The 23,067-nt window shown below is 38.5% G+C and overlaps 1 protein-coding gene across 1 annotated transcript; it reads left to right on the forward strand.

Moving 5' to 3' along the window:
- Nucleotides 1-668: 668 nt before the first annotated feature.
- macc1 (MET transcriptional regulator MACC1) lies at nt 669-5,829 on the forward strand. The gene is made up of 5 exons (XM_079469429.1): nt 669-725; nt 1,556-1,717; nt 1,818-3,865; nt 3,950-4,138; nt 4,842-5,829. Exons 2-5 carry the CDS (start codon nt 1,600-1,602, stop codon nt 5,043-5,045), a joined length of 2,559 nt encoding a protein of 852 aa, XP_079325555.1. The 5' UTR covers nt 669-725; nt 1,556-1,599; the 3' UTR covers nt 5,046-5,829.
- Nucleotides 5,830-23,067: the final 17,238 nt, after the last annotated feature.

The following is a 23,067-nucleotide window of genomic DNA, read 5'->3' on the forward strand; positions in this document are numbered from 1 at the left end:
AGAGTGAGCGTCGTTGCTTTCAGCCAATTGAAAATACTGCAATTTTGGTGTTGTTTTTTATTCTCATTGGGTGGGCAATACAGACGTTGAGGTGGGCTCAGCCCACCCCTGCCTAGGCCTTCATACTTTGCAAAAAACGAATCCAGGCAACTAAAGAGATATTTGTTATGGTAAAAAAACATTACGTTTGACTACGTAATATCTGAACAGCGGCGTTTGCTTTCGTAACCTTTTATCTTCTAAATATAACGCCAGAATGCACCCTTAAATAAGTAAATATAATACGCTTTTAACTCATTGAAATTCTGCATCAGTCATTATGTCAAGATACATAACTTTGCAGAAGCTGATTTAATCCTGTCTTTATTGCTGTCTTCTTCATCCGCGTCAAAAGGTCATTTCATTACCATTACATAAACACAGGCTTATAAACAAATAGGTTCTCACGAATTTCCATGCCGAAACCACCTTTTGCCCCGTAGTTTCAGGTGTTGCAACGTTCTGTGCGTAAATAAAGAGACGGTTTGTGGGTTGTGGAGTTCAATTGCAAACTTGAGGAGCGCGTTCAACGCCACTGTTCGATTGTGTGGAACTACACATCCCACGATGCACCATTTCTTATACTCAAGCCACTACAGGCACTGACGCGTTGTGCACTTGCTGACACTCCCCGAAGTATGAAAAAGTTCTCATGAGGACCGAAGTAGGAAACAACCATGTTTCAGGTGAGTGTGTTTCATGTTCAAACGCATTTTAAATACTTTCAGTAAACGTATTCCTAAAACGAAAATATCCTGAGCTTAGTTTATTGCGTTAAATCTTTGCACGTGGGTTTACGTTAAAGAATGGTTTAATTATGAATTATTAATTATGAAGGAACGTTAGGGGTAAACGTGCCATGTGTGTCAAACTGTTCGGGCCATGAAGTAATATCAATTTCTCTCGTTTAACACAGAATACACGCTTAAGTAAATAAAATAGATACGCGTATGTTTTTATTCTAAAAGACAAACAGGTGCATTGTGACGTGGCTGTCGCAGGGCGTGTCGGAGCGTGCGGATTTGAATAGATCAGCGTAGCACTCGCTCACCCCTTCACCAGAGATAGAAAGCTTTGAATGAGAGACATTGACATTCACAGACAAGACAGACCTGTTCTCATGTGTGCGTTATGTTTTCCACAACACGCATTTAATGAGTCATTCACGGAGGCTGGACTGAAAGCTTCAGGCTCGGAGATATCAAAGAAAAGAAAAAGTCAAAACAACAACAACAAACATGTCTCTCTAATGTCTGCTGTTTATTTGTGAAGGTTTAGTGCTTGAACAAACAACTCAACATTGTATGAGCATGTATTATTCTTGATTATAGTGTACATATTATTTGCTTTCATTTAACATAGGTCATTTTACACATAGATCACACTGTATAAACACTGCGTTAAAGGAAGTAACCGTTGATTTAAGTCAAAGAATGATAGATTATCGTTCCCTAAAAATGAGTCATTTTTAAACATATTTGTGCACATGTTAATGTGTTTATTCTTCTTTAAATAGCTTTGACATTACACACAGACTGTAAGTTCTTGGATATATAAAAGATGGCAGCCGCAAAGATAAAATCAAACGCTTATGCCGGGAATCTCCATCGGAGTCAATCCGAAGGGACACTGATAGATCTGGACGAGAATGTGACCATCAATAACAACAGCCTTCATGGTAATTATGCTGAAAGAGCTTTTTCCCACCCCTTTGTTCGTCATTTTGTCATTGTATTCAAATATATTTTCACTCTTCAAATCTCAATGTCTTCTCTTAGGGAGCTACGCTAATCATATTGGAAACATCTCAGAGTGGTCTGTCCTACCGAAAGAAAGTGAAAATCAAAAGCGGACAACCAACCCCTTCTGGAATCAGCTGTCCCGATCCAATCCGTTCCTAGATGATATCGTCCACACGAGCACCTATGATTCTGGAGTGTCCATGCTGAAAGAGGATCCTTTAACACTTTCTGATAATAACGATGACTCTGTCAGCACATCCTCAGATGAAACAAACTTTGCCCAACTCATAGCGCCCAGACAAAGCGATTTAAATCGATCGGGAAGGTGGAGAAGTGCCTCGGATATACTTGACAAGCTTGAGAAAAAGGAGATCATAAAGGAGAAGAGACCCGGCTCTCAAGGACCGTTCCTCAATCCTGATTTCGAGTGGTTGAAAAATGACAGGGAAGCTTACAAAATGGCTTGGCTGAGTCACAGACAGCTGACCCGGTCCTGTTTGGATCTGAGTCTAATGAAACAAAGTCCTGGATGGGCCCAGACTCAAGCCACGGACATTCAAACCGTTTGCAAGATAGACCACAGCGGCGGCTCCGTGCAGTTGCCAGAAACAGACATCACAGCTCACATTGCCCAGGGACACGTCGCCCCTGGTGAGTTCCAAGAAATCGGCCTCAAAGTTCTGCACGATCCCCCCGCGGGAATAAACAACAACTACACCACCACCCTGAGCCCTCTTTTAGAGGTCACCCTCAGTAACCTTAACGTCTCTGGTGGCATTTCACTGGAGATGAGAATGGCTGCTAAAGTTAAGAATGACCCAACAAGCCACGTCATGACCTCATTTGTAGGTCTTGTTTCACAAAGAAAAGAAGGACCTTATCAGAAGTTAAAAGACTGTTACGTGTATAACGATATGTTACAAATGAAGCTCCTAGATTTGAAACCCCACATGTACGTCATATCCGCCGCTGAGGCCAGCGTTCTGGAGCCACCTGCAAGGTCAATATGGGATTACCTGGATCGCTATGTCACCGTGGCCATCTATGGTCCCAAGCATATACACCCGTCTCTCAAAGTGGTGCTGGTCATCACCTGCCATAATAATAGTCCTCCCAGGATCTCTTTCTCGGACATCCACAGGGGTAACAGAAACCTGCCCCCTGTTGTTTTGGAGCTTTGGGGAAAACATCAACTCAATTCACACGGTCTTAAAGATCTTCACATTGTCTCTAAAGTTTTGGATTTGAACTTCGAAGTGAAGTCGGTGGATCAGAATAAAGTGGTTAAACAGGAACAGCTAAAATCTGGAACGGAGCTACATCTGCCGTTAGAGCTGGTGAAGGTGGGCAGGGGTGAGATGACCCCTTTTAAACTCTGCATTGAGGTGCGGGACCCAGAACGTATCGCTTTGGGAGACTTTTACGTTACCTCACCCGAGCATGCCCCTCTGAGGTCAGACAAACATGGACAGAGGCGGTTAGACTGGCAGAGGGAAGTGGCTCTGTCGATGCCCATTCCTGAAGAATCTCTCCCAGAAATCCTTTCTCAGAAGTTTCCGGACAGACCTGTAGATTTGCAATGGTATGGGGTGGCGATGAAATCAATTCTCAGACAGCCAAGAGTGGAATATCTTCTGGAATATTTTAAAGGTGATACAGTTGCTTTGCTCTCTAGGGAATCTGTCAGATCTATAGGTCAGCAGAAGGTTAAGGAGTGGTATATCGGTTTTATTCGAGGAAGGATCGGCCTCGTGCACTGTAAGAACCTGAAGGTCATCTCCAAGGAACAAGTCATTGACTTTACGGGAATTAAACTCACCTTGCACATTCTCTTGGACAATATGACAGTTCCTTTTAAAAAACTCACGTACATGTACTCCGCTATTCAGACTCTGGTCACAGAACATGTAAAATGTTGGAGAACCTTTGCTGAGGCTCTGGGTTACTCTGAACTCTCACTTGATGCCATCTCCAGAAGACACGCTGAAACGGAGGCAGAGAAGGTGGCCTGTGTGCTAGAAAAGCTGAAGGAAGATTGTCACGCGGAAAAGATCAAGAAAAAGTTTCAGCATGAGCTTATTATTGTACGTACCCTTGACTATGACACCTGTTTTTATTTACGACAAAAGGGAAAAAGAAGTGTTATTTTTATTATTTGTTCTCCACAGGGGCTGTTAAAGATGGATGCTCAAGGCCTAGTGGCACATCTCATCCAGGATATAGTCATTCTGTCAACAGCAGTCGAGCTCGGTGTCAGATGGAGGGAACTCGCGGAGCGACTCAGAAAGCTCTCAAATGCCCAAATCGCTGCGTATGAGGCTCCTCACAGAGGGAAAAATGGAGATGTTAGTTCCCAGGTGAATTGAAATTCTGCACATTTTTTTTATTAATGTAGATTACAAAAATTAAAATTGTTTTTTATAAACAAAATAAATATTTTTAAAGAGTGTTGATTGGTTGTTGACAAATAAACCACTTCTGTCTTATGGTGTGACATAGCAAACATTTAGAAAAAGAATCAAGGATGAAGATTAATCACTCTTATGTTATTTTATATGATAAATATTAATATTTGATATTAATAATATAAAACAGTATATTTAACAGTTTGTGTTCTACATTTTTGTTGTCACACCATAGGACGTTTGCAAGTACAGAATATACAGTTTTGAATACATTGCCAGATTAAAGGGACAGTTCGCCCAAAAATTAAGATCTGTATACAATTCTTTGTTCTGATGAACACAGAGAAAGATATTTGGAAGAAGGTAGGAAAGCAAAAAGTTCTGGGGCATTTTGGCTACCATTGTCATTTTTCCTACGATTGTAGTCAATGGTGGCTAAGAACTGTTTGGTTACAAGCAATCCTCCAAATATCTTTCTCTGTGTTCATCAAAACAAAGAATTGTATACAGATTTAGAACAACTCAAGAGTTCCTTTAAATCCATTACTATTTGTCAAACTGTTGTTAATACATTTGGGATTTTTAATCATTCAGTAATCACGTCATTTAAACATCATTATTCTTTATTATTTAATTATTCTCTTTTGATTCATAGTCGATGTGGAAACCTGCATATGACTTCCTGTACGCCTGGAGTAAGCAGTACGGGGACGGCTACAGGGATATGATCCAGGACCTTCATCTGGCACTGGATAAGATGAAGAGCCCAGTAACCAAGCAGTGGAGACAGATCACTGGAGCTCTCATCACTGTAAACTGTATGGAGATCCTGCGAGCTTCGGCCTTCAACAGAGATTGAAGGAGAACACTTCATATTGAGGTGAACCGTCATGATGATTACTTTGCCATACAAATTCTTTGATGTGACCTAATTTCCACCCTTGATGGCATCTGTTCTGAATGTTTTTACTGTATACCTGTCTGTATTTTATATGTGATGTATTTTATTTCAGTGCAGTCTTTACAGCACTGCCTGTTATTTACTGTGACATTGAAATGGCTCCTTCTGTAGAACATGTCTGCAGGTGTGGTTTTTAAGTTCTTTGGATGCTTCAAAGGGTTGTTTGAGGAGGAGATGCTTTTTAGAGAGGATTGCAATAGAGAGGTAATCTAACACTTTTTCATAATTGATAAACTGCCTGAAGGTCATGTGGTTTCCGTGTTCTGTATTTTAGCGAAGCATTGTGCTTGGATTGTGTCTGTATGTTTAAATATTTGAAGATTAATGTAGAATATTTGATCCAAGTGTTACAGTATGTGGACCAGAAAAAATATTTCTTACACATTAGTTGTAGGTTATCATTTGTCACATCTTTTGTTATTCTCAAGTATATTGCAAATGGTATTTATTTTTATATTGTGTGTTTCTAATGTCAATGTTTTAAATATGCATACTACAGTGTTTGAGTAAGAGTCCATGTATAATCTAAGTCCTTAAAATATGTTTTGTGTTCTCGAACTCTTCACACAGCTTTGAAACTTTGAACCCTGAACACTTTGAAATTACATAAATGGTGATAAGTTTTAATGAAGGAGCTCTGTAAGGAGCAAAGATATTAATAAAAAATATATTGTGTATTTCTTGAAGTCTCAGCATGATTCAGCATGTCATAACCACAAATGGCACGGTACTATCTGTATTCCATTCTGGGTAGAATAGTGATATGCAGCTTTAAATCCATCACTTCCTTTAAAATTGCTGTATAATACCAGCGTGGGGTCAAAAGAGACAAACTAAGATCTTTGGTTAAATTAAGCCAGAAAAGGCTTTTTTTGACCCAATAATGGGTTTAAACAACCCATCAATTTTTTGATCCAACGCTGGGTTGAAAATAACCTAGAATTTGTAGTGTATTTAGACTGCTGTGGGTTCTGTAGTCAATGCCTCAGCCTCATAATGCACTTTAGCTCTTCCAGTTTCTCTGAACTGCTGTGGTTTGGTTTGCCTCACAGAAAGCTCTGTTGATATATAATCTTTAGTGTACTTAGCCTGTGTGTTTACCTAAACTGCCTTAACCCACCAAGAGTTTCATTGTTCAATCTCACCCTCTAAAAGCTCAGATCAGGTAAGCTGTGCTGAATGATCTTTGTGACAAAATTCACAAGTTATATTAATACGGTATGTACCACAAACAATCATTGTACTACACAACACATCCATCCAATTCTATCCACTTGGCTTTTTTTTTTTAAAGCTATTAATAATTTTTCAGAAATGTGCATAACAATACTTATTCCATGAAATCGCAGATTAACCATTTATATAGCTGGGCAATCTTATTATCGCCATTACCCGATTGCAGGCATCGTAAAGCTAAAGTTAGATTCAGGTAAAGTACGAAGTTAATGTATAGAATTATCTGCTCTCCATCGCGGGTTTCATTGGCCAGGGAGGCCAACAAATTTGACTTTGTTTCAGAATTTGAGGTTGTTTCTACAGGTGCCATGTGTATCAGACATTCAGCCATCAGTCCATGGCTGTGATGCAGTAAGGAACGGAACAATAGTGTGAATGACGCTAGACAAACAAAGTTTATGTATAAAATCTAATAAACGTTAAATGGCTTAATAACACCTAGGACCTTTAAGAAGATAGTATTCTGGCTAAAATTCCAGTCTGAAAACCTTAAGCACATATATGAAAAATGTGTGGTCTGCTGGTTTAAGGCTTCTTAAACTGAAAGAAATTTTAAATACGTTCTAAAGCGAGCAATGAAATCACCCCTCAGACAAACACCATAACAAACAGTAGAGTGCCTTGCCAAAATATCGTAAACCACTCTCTGAGTTTCTCGTGAGAAGCTTTGGTTCTTCTCTGTTGTTTTTATACTCTTTTCTGATTTTATTTTATGTCTGGTAAGTTAGGAAGTAATACATTTGATCTCACTGATCAGCTAAAACATTCACAATGAATAGGAATAAGTTTGTTACTTATTCTAAAAACACATAACTTTGGCATTCAATTTAGCCTTTTCTGAATTATTATCATTTATTGTTATCAATAGAGTGAATACATGGAGTGCAATTTTTGTAGAACTTTGACTTAAGTCCACCCTTGAGTGCTTTAAGCGCTTCTCTATGTATCTGCCCCTTGGTTCTTTACGTACATTTTCTCATAAACTACTATAGACAGTAGGAAGTAAAACCTCTTCAACCGTTGCCTACTGGAGCGTGTTTGCATGTTGATCACTGTTTTATGCACAAAAACATTAATAGAAAAGGAATGAGAGTTGATTCTCTAAGCTGCGTAATGTTTATTCATCTTGGAGCAAACTGCGGTAGATCACAATGCCTGTGAAAGCACACGTTAATGAGAAAGACCAGTGCAAAGACCGGAAAAACATGCTGGCTTCACACTTCAGAGGCACAAACAGGGTGAACAGCAGGCCTCACATCGCAGTGCTTCAACACAATGACCTCCAGTGTAATGCACTTATTGTTTCTTTCTTCTGACACAATAGACTATAGCGTGTCACCGTGAGGAAAAATGAAAACTATGTTGTTGTGATTGTAAGGCAATGTTTTTAAACAGGATTTAAAAGTCAAAGGACGGCCTCATAAGAGTGAAAAATTACAGACGTTTGTTAAGTAGTGAAGCGATTTAAAGGAATAGTTCATCCCAAACTATTTTTTTTATAAATAGTATATTCAAAAATAAAAGAATAGATTTCTGTGTTGATACATTTCACTTCTGCTGAACACAAAGGAAGATATCTGAAATAATGTTAGCAATTTTCAATTTCAGCACAGTTATCCTTTATATATTTTTTTGTTCGGTTGAACACAAAATTTAATATTTTAAATAATTTAGGAAAGCAAACAGTTCTAGGGCACCTTTGACTACCATTTCTTTCTAATATTGAACGATGTGCGAGAAATGAAAATTGCTAACAGTCTTTCGAATATCTTCCTTTGTGTTTAACAGAACAAACTAATATATACAGGTTTGGAACATCTAGACGGTGAATACATTTTGACAGAGGTTCCATGTTTTGGTGAACTATTCCTTTAACACATTTTTTAATGAATGACGTCTCATGGGGAAAGCGGCCGTTCTCTGCACTAACAGAGCTTTTTTCCTGAGCAGTGAGGCACATCGAGCTGAGTTTAATGGGATGTGATGGCTCATATTGGAGGAACCAGTCTCCGCAGATAACACGCAATGGGTAGCAGAGCAGTGTCTCACTCAAATCTAAGCACATCAGCATGGATCGGCTATGAATCTGGAGTTGGTTTATGTAATACAGTGCATGAAAGCTAAAAATAGACACCCAATGAGCTATTTCAGAATCAAGATTTTTATGCATATTATATTTACGTGTACCCTAAAATGCATTGTTAAATTACATTTGTCAGATAGAAACAGTTTGTTTGGGAAACAATGCTTTTAGTTTTTATCAATCTTCATAGTTAATTATTTTGTGTTTGTATTATTGGTCATGTGACCTGTCTGGCCATAGCACAAACTCCCCAACTGCGTATAGGACTGAAATCAGAGAAACACACATTTATACAAAGTGAAGATAGAACCATCACTGCTTTTAAAAAAGAGTATTATTGCTTAAAATAAGCACCCTCTAGGGAGGGTGAGAGAATACCTTTGCATTTCACTCTTTCTCCCAGTCTGAGGAATGATGCCCGGACGAGCATGTGCTGGGCGCTTGTTTGGAGTTTGCTGTTTCTTTCTGTTTTGGAGGATCCAGCATCACTCTTGGCGTGCTGGGGATCAGAGCTCTGCTGGTACAGGAGAGACATACTTTGTATTCCACACCGATATTGAGCGGCGTGTGTGTAAGTAAGAGACTTTAATATATTTACAACAGGTTTATATTACTGTTTATTTGTAAACACAGAAGCAAAAATAATTCTTGCATATTAAACCATATGCAAATAATGCTCAAGTGGTGAATTCGACTATTTCGAGGAGATCTGCATTGATTTAAAATAAAGATTTAAAAGAAAGAGTGTTTTTAAATGTGTGGTCCATGAAGTGAGTTGTTTATATCATGTAAACAATCAATCCATACATTTTACATGAGTCCCCTGTTTAACTTTGCTTACATTCTGAATATTGTGTTTAAAGCTGTTTTTGTACAATGTAGATGTAAAAGCATGAATAAAGCTTGAACAAAATAAATACAATTTGACTTTTTTAATTATGAGCATGCAATAATATATCAAATACATGACAAAAAGCACTATAATACAATGTATTGTTGATTTGCATGAAACTATTATACACTAATAGAAATTTTGGGCCATACAGCATCATTTTCATTTTTAATGCAATGGAAACTGCACTCCTGGTCCAGATTTGATTTAGCTCCAGTGACAGATCTTTGTTTCACAGTTCCTCATCTGTGGAGCCTGTGGGATATTGTGTGCCAAGAAGAGAACCGGATTTACAGTAAGAGGATGAATGACAGAAGCTGCAACACTACATATTGCTCATCTAACCTACTATATTCACACCCATACAGACTTGAAAGCAAGTGCCACCACGGTCTGTTTGTAAACTTTACTCTCACCTCACAGATGATCCTGTTTTCAGCCTGCTGCGTCTGTGGACTTATCGGGGGAATTCTCAACGTTCAATTTGTGCGAGCGATGGTGAAGCAGGTGAACAATCTGCACACTCTGCATCTCGCATTCCTCTGCCTGGTCGCCCTGGGCATCTTTGGCTGCACCCTCTCCATCTGCTGTGAGCAGAAGAGACTTCTTCTGGAAAGAGATCTGTCCTTGCATCATTCAGTGGAGATGAATGAGAAGATGAAGTCGCCGTCTGGTAGTCCCGTTGGCTCAGTTTAGAAACGTTTATTGTTAGTGCGTTTATTGTGTTTATTGTAATGCACCTGGAGTTAAGTAGAATTAATCTGCCTAGTTAGCATGCTGACTCAGGTGAATGTTTTATGTCAATGTTATGTCAAATAAATCCTGTAATGATGAGTCATTTGTGTGTGGGGTGTTAGTTTAAAGTTAGGTAATGGTGTAGTGGTGAAGACAGCATATCTCATTGTGACCAAGGATTTTGTGATCAGGTGGATTTACATTTTCTAGCTGTGATTACCTGAAAGGTCAGCAAAATGTGATATGCAGTATACTTTCTGAGGTCTGTTGACCTGTTCATGCCACTCAAAACACCACCTCACATTGCCATAATGCTCTCAACCTTTGTGAAACGGTGAATAATATCTGAAGTCTCGATACAAGAGCGGCATCTGTTGGTGAAATGTGTCAGCACCTGATAAAAAACAAAGAGTAGAAGGCAGTGCAGAATTAATAAAGTGGCATATATGAAAAAATGATCAGAACTCTGTTGTGTTTGTATTGTTTTAGTTTGGGCAACCCAAGTTTTTACGCACTGCATACATAAATGACATACTTAATTGAAACAAATGATTGTTTACAGTATAAATACGCGGTGTTCTGTTTCATTTGCACACAAATCATTCATTTTAAAACCAGGTTAGTCTTTAAAGTTCAATTTCACCCAAAAATAAAAAGCATGCCAGAATTTACTCTCCTTGTCATTTCAAACCTGTATGACTTTGTTTATTCTGCATTACACAAAAGAAAATATTTTTAATAATGTTGGAAATCCAACAACGGTGGTACCTATTGACATCTATTGTAATGGACACAAAACCAATGCAAGTGAATGGGTCCGCTGTTGTATGAATACCAACATTGTTTAAAATATCTTCTTTTGTGTTCTGCAGACGAAAGCAAGTCATACGGGTTTGAAATGACAAAGTATTTGAGTAAATGATGACAGAATTTTCATTTTTGAGTGAACTATCCCTTTAAGGATTAACTATTGATTTCATTGTTCATTCAGTCTACGTGTATGTCTAAACTGGCTATTTTATTCTTAAAGTAAAAAAAAACTTTCCACGTTCATCTGGGACACAGCAATGGAAGGATTTTCTTCGGATGTTCATTATTCTCTTTAGAAGTAGTTCACTTTCAAAAAGAAAATTATGTCATCATTTACACACCCTCTTGTGTGGTGAAAAATGTCGGTAAAAGAACAGCACAGCCCCCCATTCACCAGTTTAGACACACACGACTTCATTGAAATCAATACTTAATCCTTATACGGATAGATGGACCAAAAATGAAAATTCTGTCATTTATTCAACCTCTTGTCATTGCAAACCTGTATGACTAGCTTTCGTCTGCGGAACACAAAAGAAGATGTTTTAAAGAATACTACAAACGACACATTTACTAGACACAAACCCACTGAAAGTGAGTGGGGAGCTGTTCACAAGGACTTTAGATACAGAAGACTTCAGAAAGGTTATTCCCATGATATATTCTTGGGGCAAGAAGTTGTTTAACACTGTTTTTTGACCAAATGAATATGGATAAGAAATAAATGTTCTCCCGATTACAAACAAACAAGAAAGAACGAAAGAAAGAAAGAAAGATGCATACCCTTCCGAAAAACACATTATTAAATGGATTTAAGGGTTATAATGGGAACTATTGGTTTTAATGAAAACAACAATGGCGTCTATAGGCCCTTTTCACATGACGTCACGCATCTTTCGTTCTGCCGCGAAGCAGTGTATCGTTACTTCCGCTAGCTCCTCAGAATGGAGTTTACCAAGTCCCTTGCACAGCTGCCACAAACACGGCTAGATGACTACGTCTTGCAGACAAATTTTCACCAACGACAAGATCAAAGCTATAAAGGAAACAAATTCTTTGTTGTACAGTACCTGTTTGATTATGAAGGTTAATGCTCTGTTTTCTACATGCCTGATACTTACATGCCTGATACTAAACACAATAATAATCTTACTGATGTCTTGACCACTAATATTTTCAGTGACTGTTGTTACATTTTAGCGCAGGGGCAAAACGGAAGATCTTCTTCTTTTTTTGTAATACACTGTTTGGCAAAAAGGCTAAAGTTGAACGACGTCATTGTGAAAAGCGCCTATTGGTGAGTTTATCTATCAATCTATGAATCCTATTGGAATAATGCCCAAAACCTTTTAATGGAAATGTTATGGTTCATAGTGGTATTTTGATATAAACTTTTAAAATTTCTGTGATGGTTTCTATAGTTTATTTTTGCAGGAAAACATCGTTTTTTCTCAAAGGGCTAGCTAGCTCAGGCAAAAATTTATTTTTAGGTGAAATATTCCTTTAACAGCTACTGCAAGGTTCAGAAGATGGCGCCCTCAGCCTGTATGCTTTCTCATTTTCCTTCAATTCATCAAGTGGACTTGTATGGTATACATTTCCTGCCAAAAGTATTGCAGGTATAAGAAAGCACCAATCAAAAAATAAAAAAGCTAGTCAGAACTTTAAACACTTTTATTATATTGCACAAAATTAATACATAAAGACAACGTATGTATGGTTGTTTTACCCATTTTTGTGTTCTCTGATATTTTCTTCATATATAAAAATATTCTCTACGCATACTTAATTTTGAACTTGAAGCGTGAACTGCAGCATTTGGAAAAGCAAGCATGGGAAAAAATAACATATGCACAGAATTTTTTTTATATATGCAGAAAATCTCAGAGAAGGCAAAATGAGTAAAACAACTAAGGAAGGAGAATTTTGTCTTCATGTATTCATTTTGTGAAATATAATTTAAAATGTGTTTCGGCTCACGATTTTTATTTTTCAATTTACGCATATTATTTTTCAATAGGCCCACAATACTTTTGGCAGAGAAATTTAGCCCATAGACTTGGACTATATTAGTGAAGTAATGTAGGAGGTAGTAAACGAAGGGCTAGGCCAGGGGTTACTTTCGAACACGCCATTTGTCACTTATATAAAAGGTTGAAAAAAGACTTAGAGCTTTGGCTATGCCTTATAAGATTTATACATTTATACCGTCCTGCAGAGTTCAGCTATTTAAACACACCTGAAGCAACAAATCAAGATCTTCTGAAAAATAACAGGCAGGTGTATTTTGTTAGGGGCGAGCTGAACTTCTGCAAGGCGTTAGATCTCCAGGAGCAGGATTGGGCACCACTGCCTTAGTGTTGAGATTCAGTTTCGTCATGAAGAAGGTTCATGCTTTTTTTACAAAACTTGACTGTTGTGCTCGATTCCCTTAACATCTCCAAGCATTTTGGCCTTTTCTGGATAAATTATAAACACACCCTGCTTTCATGGAAAATACTTTATGCGTATTTATCGATGGACTGTTACTGAACAATGGCTCTTTAAATCAGTCTTTTCTCTTGCCGGTTGCTCTCCGCATTGGCTCTATTGGATGAACAGTGACCTTGTTCCACTGACTCATACTAGCAAAGATTTTGTGACTCACTCTTGGCTGTGTTTGAAGGATGAGCTGCCTAAAGCATCTCAGTGCTCCCCTCCCAGATCCACTGAGAACTCGGGTTAACCTGCAGTCGTGTGGACGTTCACTTCATAGTTGTCTCTGTGTGCATTAAACCTCACAGTGATGTCAATATGAGTGAGTATTCGGAGGAAGGTTTTTGAGATATGCAGTAGTCTTATCATTTGGCTCATTGCTTTGGAAATGTCAATGTCTTTGTGTCATTGTGAAAGTTCTGCAGACCCAAGTTTAATAACAACGGTTGCCTTTGGCTATCACACTGTACTGGAAAAGTACGAAAAACATATTTATTCTGTTGAATCCAAAAGAAGATATTTTGAAGAATGTAGGAAAGCAAACAGTTCTGGGGAACTTTTGAATACTATTGTTATTCTTCCTACTATATTGGAACTGTTTGGTAAAGACCATTCTCCTAAATATCGTTGTCTGTGTTCATCAGAACAAAGAAATGTATACAGATTTCAAGTTAATGTATTTTAGTTTTTTTTGGGGTGAAATTTTCCCTTAAGTGTTGGCAAATTGTGCATACCAATAAATAAATATCAAATTTACTCAAATATCAAATTTAAGACCAGCTCCAAAACTTTGTCTGAAATAGACGCCGGTGTGGTCGACTGTTGCTGTGTGGGAGGGTGGTGTGAGGGAAGAGGGAAGGGTTTGCATCAAAAGGGGATTATCATTAAGCGCATAAAGAAAGATAATGCAAACCGGCAAAGAAAGCACACACATTTCAAGCTGGAAAAAGAAAATCGCTCTGAAAAAACACAAAATAACCTGTTGTACTGTAACCAAGTGCTTCTTATGTTTTCAGTAATCTACAATGAACATCTGTTAACATATACCAGGTTTTGTGACACTTTAACACTAAACGCAGGTTCACAAGGCGTCAGTTCATCCTGTCAATCATTTTGGCTCATTGCAACTTTTTTATCTTCAGGTATACGCAGGACAAACAGATGTCCCGAAAATGAGACATGGAACCAAGACAGACTTATCATTGTGGAGGTCACTCACGTGACAAGTTACAATGATCTTTGAACAAAACCTAATGGCTGTAGTTTTGATACGCCGTTCGGTCATAATTCAGTTGTGCATTTGATTAGAAAGATCCGCAAAAGCAAACATGTGTGTTTAGGTGTCCCATCCCGATAATAAGCCTTGAATCAGGCCACATCCCCAGCGATCACTGCGAGAACAAATCGGGCCTAAAACCGTGTTTAAAATCTTCAGGTGTGTGGCCGGCCTTGGTATATGGTTCAGTTGATGTTTTGATATTGTCAGTACCAGTACTCACGCCACATAAAATCACATGCATACCATGCTAAAAGTGGTATGACTTAGGATCAGGGATGACAAGATACTGCAACCCAGAGTATCTGACAATATCGATTCTACTTCGATACACTCCCCTCACTAAAATATCTACGCTACTAATAATACATTTGTCTGCATGCTCTCTGTTTAACCTAGTATATAAAAGCAATTCAATTTTGTATTTAATATTTTAAAGTCCCCTGGTAAAAATCAAGTTTTAAAATTGTTCATATGTCTGTGAGGTGTTTTTAGGAGGAACCATGTAAAACTTCTCCATAAAACTGCATTTTCAACATCTTTAACCTGTAAGCTATCACCTCAACACATTTAACCTAGCTGATGTAAAAATGTGGGTGTTCATTAAGAAATTAAAAAAATAAAGATTATTCATAGTAGAGGAGCAGAATGACACCTATAAATGCATGTGAAAGGGATTTTTAAGTACTTATAAATTGAGAGAATTTGTTTAACTCACTCAGGAGGTGCTATTGGTTTTGTAAAGGCCTTTAGGATGGTATCTTCAAACGTCTGCTATTGTTCAAATGCAGCTGTAAGAGTCTTGAAACTGTTGGATAAAAAATAACAAAATGTTATAACGTACGAAACGCAGGTGTTTATTTAAAAAAAACAAAGTTGGGGTCATCTGTCTGTCTGGGGGATCTCATTCTTCAAACAGAAGCCGAATGACGCCTAAAAATATACTGTAGGTAAAAGTGCTTTTCAAGGACTTATAAATGGAGAGGATTCATTTCACTTATTCAGGTACAGGAGCTGGTGTTGGTGTCACGGGGGGCTTTGGAGGTGTCAACTTCTGACGTTGTCCAACCACTGTTGAAAGATTGAAACAGTTTTGAATGGAAATTACACTGAAAATGTTGATCAGACAAAACAAAATGTAACAACTTAACTACTGCTGGTGGTAATTTAATCACAAAGTTTGACGCATCAGATGAAGTCATGGGCTTGTCTCGACGGCTCTCACTCTTCATGGCAGAGGTGCATACGGCAGGGGGATGATGCCAAAAAAACCTCTACTAGAACTCTAAGAACAATTTCTGCAAACATTCAGGATCTACGAAATGGAGAGAATTTGCTCAACTCACTCGGTTTCGGCTTTGCAGATACGTGTAGACCTTCCAGCAGCCCGCATAGCTTTTCGACACAAGAGTCAGCTATCAGAGTCCTCCTCTGCCTCTGTGTCCGTGGAATGGCTGCTGAAAAGATATCAGAGGAGATGAATGACCTGTTCATCCAATGACTGATATCAAAATTGAGGATTTTCAGTTTTGAAGAGCATTGATACTGTACTCTTCGCAGGAGTGATCTTGGTGTTATGTGATCTCTCTCAATGCACTACAGAGGAGCTTGATACACAATGAGGCCTAAAAATAACAAGTTTCAAACTTAAACAGTTTCTGCATTCAGGTTTTGGCTTTCCTGTAGCTCAGTGGTAAGAGCAAGGTTGTGGGTTCGATTCCAGGGGATTGCAGATACCTATGTAAAATGTATAGGATAATGCTATGTAAGTCACTTTTGATAAAAGCGTCTGCCAAATGCATAAATGTAAATGCATCAGCCCTTATGAATGGAGAGAATTTGTTTAACTCCCCCTGGGGAACCAGAGCTGGTGTAGATGTGACAGCCGACATTGACATGTTGTCCAGACATCTGCCTCCGAGGAGAAGGCGCTAAAAACAAATCACAGCAGACAAATGACACACCTGATCATGCAATGACTGATATCTTTAAAGGGATACTTCATACTTCTAACCCCAAAAAACGAAGAGAAAGATATTTGGAAGAATCCTAATAACTAGACAGATTTTGTTCCCCATTGACTTCCATAGTAGGAAAAAATACAATGTTAGTTGAAAGTGCCCCAGAACTGTATGCTGTCCAACATTCTTCAAAATGTCGTCTTTTGTGTTCAACAGAACAAAATAAAGAGATAAAGTAATGTGAACTACTTTGGGAGTCAATGGGGGCAAGATCTGTTTGGTTATAAGCATTCTTCCAAGGATCTGTCTATCTTAGCTATGTGCATTTATGTAATGCGAGCATGAGTGGATTCAGTAAACCTGCCAAAAGGGAAAGTCACTTTTTTGGTGTAGCAGAAAAAAAACTGCGGTCTGCCAACCCCGCCTATGATGGAGAAGACAGACACAGTTAAATACCTGAAAGATGCATTCAGATGATACTTACCAGCTTTATTAATGACTCATTTACTGGCTGGCTGCATTATATGTTAGAAATGATTCTCCTGTTAGTAACCAAACAAGAGCGGTACCCATTGACTTGCATTAGTTTGGTCTCAATACAATAGAAGTGAATAATGGGCAATGCCATTGTTCGGTTAACAGTATTCTTCAAAATATCTACTTTTGTGTTCTGCAGAAGAAAGTCATGCAGGTTTGAAATGACATGAGGATGAATAAACCATTTCATTTTTGGGTGGACTATTACTTAAATAACTGTTGTAAAATACTGTTGCCTATGTGAATCACTTACCTACTTCTCTACCTAGTTCCCCTTTAAAAACAAGCTCCACAGGTGCTGTGCTGCATGTCAGTCGTCTCTTCAGCAGACAAACAGCGACCCGCCGTCACCTCTATAATGCCCAGCAGATGGCTGTTATAGGCGTGAATTGCAGGTGCACATACAAATACCTGCTTTTACATACACATATACCAATGCATGGACATACAAAGGGTGTTTCTTCTACTCTGGGCTCTGTTGACTTTATAACAGACACTTTCAATGGTATATTTATTTTGTTTACTGTGTATGTATGAATCAGAGGAGAATCTTTCATTTTTGCAGCATCATATTTCTCCCAGTGTGGTATATTACTTGTGGTTGGTACTTGTGTGGGAGGGTATTTAAAATATGTAAATATTTTCTTATTTTTGGTATTCATAAACTGTTATCAAATGTTTTGTGGAAAAAAATTTAAATTGTGTGAAAACGATGCCACAGCAAACCAACATAATATGTGCTTCAATCTAAATCGAATGAATGTTTACACAATAAATATTGAAATGGGCCTCGTGATTATTTCACTCTTTCTTTAGATTATCGTAGATTATACATATTTAGATTTTTTGTCTGCAACAAGAGTGATATGCAAACATATGAAGACCATCAAACATAAAGACAGTTACATGCCACTTTTATTTCATTAAAAGCACATCACTGTACTTAAAGCATATATGTATAATGCATTATAAAAGTAGTTTTGATGTATTATTTATGCCCTGTAATGCACCTTATATGCATTGTGACTTCTTATGTATAATTTTAACTACAGTTTATACATTATAGCAATATAACATCAATTTATTGTTTCACCTTGCATATTTAATTAGGTTATAATTCTTTATAACAACATTTGATGTATTAGAACACACAATATTGAAAAATTATAATGCATACATAAAGGCTTTAAGTAGGGTGTTACCAACTAATCTTCTGGAAGAAATGTAAGTATTCAAACATCCATAGAAACTTACAAACACAATTGTATATAAGTTTTCATACATTTTATTGATGTCTCGCAGACAATAAACAATTCTCAGTATGTACAGCAAAGCATTCTACCAATACGGTAGCAGAAGTAGCACAAAATTCTTCAATGAAATTCACTTCACGTTTTGTTTTTGATATTTGACCCCAAATATCTCCTGTGCATAGGAAAAGGCATCTATGGAGTCTATAGGGTTCGAAGTGGCGTTTCCAGGAACTGTGGCCTGGAGATCATTCAGGAGAGGTGTAGCTTTCAGTGTCCTGCAGGGAAGGGCTGAAGGGTGCTGAAGTTCTCACTGCTCACTCTGCACCTCTTTCCTTACAGACTATCTCTCTCTAATGCTGCCTGTCGCTCTAGCTCACCGTCTGTGTCTCTAAAACTGCCTGTCTCACGCTCTCCCTTCCATGACCTATTTGATTTCTTCTTATTCTGTTTGTCTGTCTCAGAAACTCTTTATTTTTCTTACACTGTCTGTCTTCGCATTTCTGTCTGATTGTCTCGCATGGGCCGCTGAGATGGACGAGCTTCCTAGTCATGCTGTTAAGTCACTTCATTAAAGTTAAACAAACAAGCTGCCAGAAGCTCCGATAGGTAACACGATATTCGTCCCGATATCATGAATTGAGATTATTCTTTGGGCTAAAGAGAGTTTTCACCGCACATTTCTGCCAGTGCATAATAAAGCAACCGTGGCTGTCTGCACATTGTTCCAAAAAAAACATTGAGTGTTGGGCCAGTGATTGTGTACTGACAGGCAGGAGTGGCTCGCTGGGAAAACTATGCCTGTAGGTGATTCGCACGGTTAGCGCAATGGAAAAATCGTGACAGTGCAGACATGAGGGGAGATATTACTGTTTCACCCACGCATTTTTGGAGATCTCCTGCTTGCAAAAACCACCAAAGAATTTATCGCCTGCGTAACACGCGGGCTTAAAGCTGACAAACCCCAAAATATTCTCACATCGGCAGCTCTACCCCCTCCAAATGTAAGGGTCACGCAAATTTTAATACTTCAGACAACCAGTGCTCGACGCCTCTCTCTCTCCCCAGCTGCAAAGTGAACGTTAAAGAGCGCTGGTGGGAGGACATTACAGCCGAGTTTCCCTCGAGTACGGACTGCAGAGCCAGCAGGAGCATCCGTCCTCTTCCTCTGTTGATTTTGGCATGGGGCCATCCGTCCCCTCCCCTGCTCACACTGCACCCTGAGCCCACAACCCCCAACCTCTGCCTGTTACCGAAATGTCCCGTATTCATCCCCGCATGCAGCTGTAGCACTCACAGTGACCCTGACTGTCAATACAAACCAACAAATACACTCAAGCGGTGGAATATAACTTAAGTTCAAACTGTTAGTTGTAATGATGAGACATTGACGATTTGTCTTCGATCTATAGCATGCTTTAAAGTATACGGTTCAGATTTGTTGAAGGATTCTGTTGCTGACTCTGAATTCACTAAACCCTCAGGTTAAAACACATGGTTAACTGGCAACTTAACTAGGCACCGTCATTGTTTAGAGGTATTTTTGTTGCCGTGCCACAGATGGTCTGCCGCTTTATTGAAAAGAATTTCTAACTTCTCAAACCAAAACACCATAGTGTGTGTGTCTGCGTGTGTGTGTGTGCGCTTGTGTGCGTCTGTGTGTGTGTGTGTGTGTGTGTGTGTGTGTGGTCTGGCATGATATACTGAGTAATGATTTGGACCTGGTATGGAGCGACTCAGTGGCCCCAGGAACCCTGAAACAATAGAACAGTGTCCGATCTTAAAACACCGAGCAGATCAAGGTCTCAAACTGATGCATTTTATATTATTGTAAATGTCTTTAAAATTCTAAATGCATCTCAGGCCTGTCATCACATACTGTAGATGTCAGCATGGTCTCTGGTAAACAGGAATCTTAAAGGAATTGTTAAGCCAAAAAAGAAAAATGTAGACATTTTTTACTCACTCTCATGTTTTTCAAAACCTTTAATTGTTTTCTTTGTTCTTAAAAAAGTGGATCTGTCCTGTTTCGCAGGTTTTTTTGGTCTATGATGTGAGGCCACGAGATTTGTGCCGTATAGTTCAAGTGTACTGAAGATATACAAGTGGGTATGGTAAAAAACAAACTAAAGTACAATGCATTATATTATGAACATCTGGACCTGTGCCAAATGGCGCCTTTCCACTGCATAGTATTGCACGGTATGGCACGGTGAAGCTCACTTTTGGGGGGTTTTCCACTGGGTACAGTACCTTGTACCTGATACTTTCTTAGAACCACCTCGGTTGATATTCCAAGCGTACTGTACCGATACCAAAATGTGGTTTGTTAACATCACTGATTGGGCAGAGAGAATCATTACCAGCGTCATTGGATTTGCAACACATGAATGTGCATTTTAATACATAATAATTGCATTTATGCTTTGTGAGATTAAGACCCTAAACGCAATGTTAAATGCTACATTAGCTTATCCTCATCGTTGAGCAAACCAAATGATCGTTGTCTGGTCTTTGCTGTAAGATCCAAATGACGATAAGCTTATTATCCCCACCCACTTTGAAGCGGTACTAAACTGCTGTGGAAAAGCAAACTGAGCCGAGGTAAAGTGAGCTGTACCGAGCCGAGTCGTACTAAACCTAAAGAGTGCAGTTTCTCTATTCGAGTTGTGGATATCGTTTTCGTCTTGGTCCCGTGTCTTTTTGAAGCTTCAAAAAAGGGTCACCATCCACTTACATTATAAATGAAAAACACAAAACGTAAGGTAAAACCTAATTTTCAAGAACAGAGAAAGCAATCAGCCATCATGACAAACATTTTTTATTTTTGTATGAATTTACACTTTAAGGCATCGATCTGCTGTGCGTCGTGCATAAACAGCCTTCAGCCAGGACTGTATTCACAATATAGCACAGCTACTGTATATTACAAAAAAACATATTTTTATTGGTCTTACTCAGGCTAGCTCTGGCTCAGTCCCGATAGTCCATCAAAGGAAAATCCACAATTTTCAATGCTCAAAATCACCTTGTTTCACTTCTGTTATGTTAATCCAGCCACATCCAGACGCTTGATAAAACCATGACAGCCCCCCTCCTCTCCCCTTCCCTCTGAAAGCTCTTATTCATAGTCCAATCCTCCGCTCCAGACAGGCAAGAACTGTCTATATTCATCCTCACCTCTCTAATCTTTGCTCGTATCCTCTCCCTTTCGCCAGCCAGACAGGTCCTATCTGGAGCCGATATGATGTCTGGAGTCTGCCTCTCATCATGACGCAAGTTTACTGAGGTAAAGGTTGTTAGGCAATGAGTATAATCCATCAACCCAAACCTTTCCACTTAAAAGCTCTCAAACTCATAGGAACTTGCACCCAGCATATTCAGTAACTAAAGGCCTGTTTGTTCTTCCAAATGCAAGACGGACAAAGGACGTGAAATGGTTAGTGATATCTCACATAGAACTAATTGATTGGCTTGTTTCATTATTTACCCCGGTCAAAGGTTATAAGACAGGATACATAATAAAGCAGTCACTGGGGCTTCACTGATGCTCTCTGGATCCAGTCCTGCGCTCTGTGCGGCAGGAGGAGCTGTAAAGTATCCGATTCTTGGACTACTCCATGTCTGAGTCAGAGAATGAATCATCATCACATACTTACAGCAAGTCACAATCCTCACTCACTAAAGTCCTGTGCAGGCAAACCGACCATATGTCAAGTGTGTGGTGTTAGATTGTAAATGTTAGATCTCAATCTAAACTTCGTCTTTTAGGAGATCCAGGGAGCTGAAACGGCTGCTCAACAACTGATTGAGCCGAACTAAAATCCCCTAAAATTATTATAAATCTTTGTGCAATAATTTTGAATTATGCAAGAGGTGAATATTGTACTAGAGATAATTTATCTTCCCATGGTGGGGCTGAGACTCAAGTGTTATTAGGGTTATCTGTTCATTGTTGAAAAGGCTTCAGCTAGTTATGGTCTGCAATGTTATGCCTGGATTAGGAACATTAAAAGAGTCATATCGAAGTTTAGGATATGATGTAATAGAAAGATAATTTTTTTATTAGATTTTATGTTTTAAATGTGAACATTTTAAAGGTGGGATGTCTGCCAGTCTTCAAGCTCTGTTTTGACCTTTATTTATCTTTTTACACAATGCACTACAGCACATGAACAGGTTTTTCCCTAAACAATTCTGCATCGATGAGTTACAGCAAGCCTGAGCATTTCAGGATATTGGCTCAACACGTCTAAAACTGCAAGTTTGAGATAAACAAAAGCTAAAAGAAAAGAGACCACGACCCCTGGCGGACAATGTTTATCAGTTACCGTTATATAAACAAAGTAATTAACAGGACGAAACATTATATTTGCGCATTAGAAATATCCAGTATAAATGCTCATATTTAAACATACCATCTTTCGTATTTACGGGTTCACACACACACACACACACACATCTATATATATATATATATATATATATATATATATATATATATATATATATATATATATATATATATTAGTTAATTTAGTTTTGTATTTCATAAGTGCATAGGGCCTTTACAAAGTATGTATATCTCGAGATCGGAATTTTAAAACAATCGAAAATGAATAATTGAGACATTGAAATTTTAGACTTGTTAATAAACAAAATTAA

This window comes from Barbatula barbatula (assembly GCF_947034865.1).
Source record: "Barbatula barbatula genome assembly, chromosome: 12".
NCBI lineage: Eukaryota > Metazoa > Chordata > Actinopteri > Cypriniformes > Nemacheilidae > Barbatula > Barbatula barbatula.

What these genes read in the sequence shown, in the direction of transcription:
- macc1 (XM_079469429.1), top strand. Translation starts at nt 1,600, where the DNA reads ATGGCAGCCGCAAAGATAAAATCAAACGCTTATGCCGGGAATCTCCAT. An exon ending in CAATAACAACAGCCTTCATG is followed by an intron (nt 1,718 to 1,817) that starts GTAATTATGCTG and finishes GTCTTCTCTTAG; the next exon opens with GGAGCTACGCTAATCATATT. An exon ending in TTCAGCATGAGCTTATTATT is followed by an intron (nt 3,866 to 3,949) that starts GTACGTACCCTT and finishes TGTTCTCCACAG; the next exon opens with GGGCTGTTAAAGATGGATGC.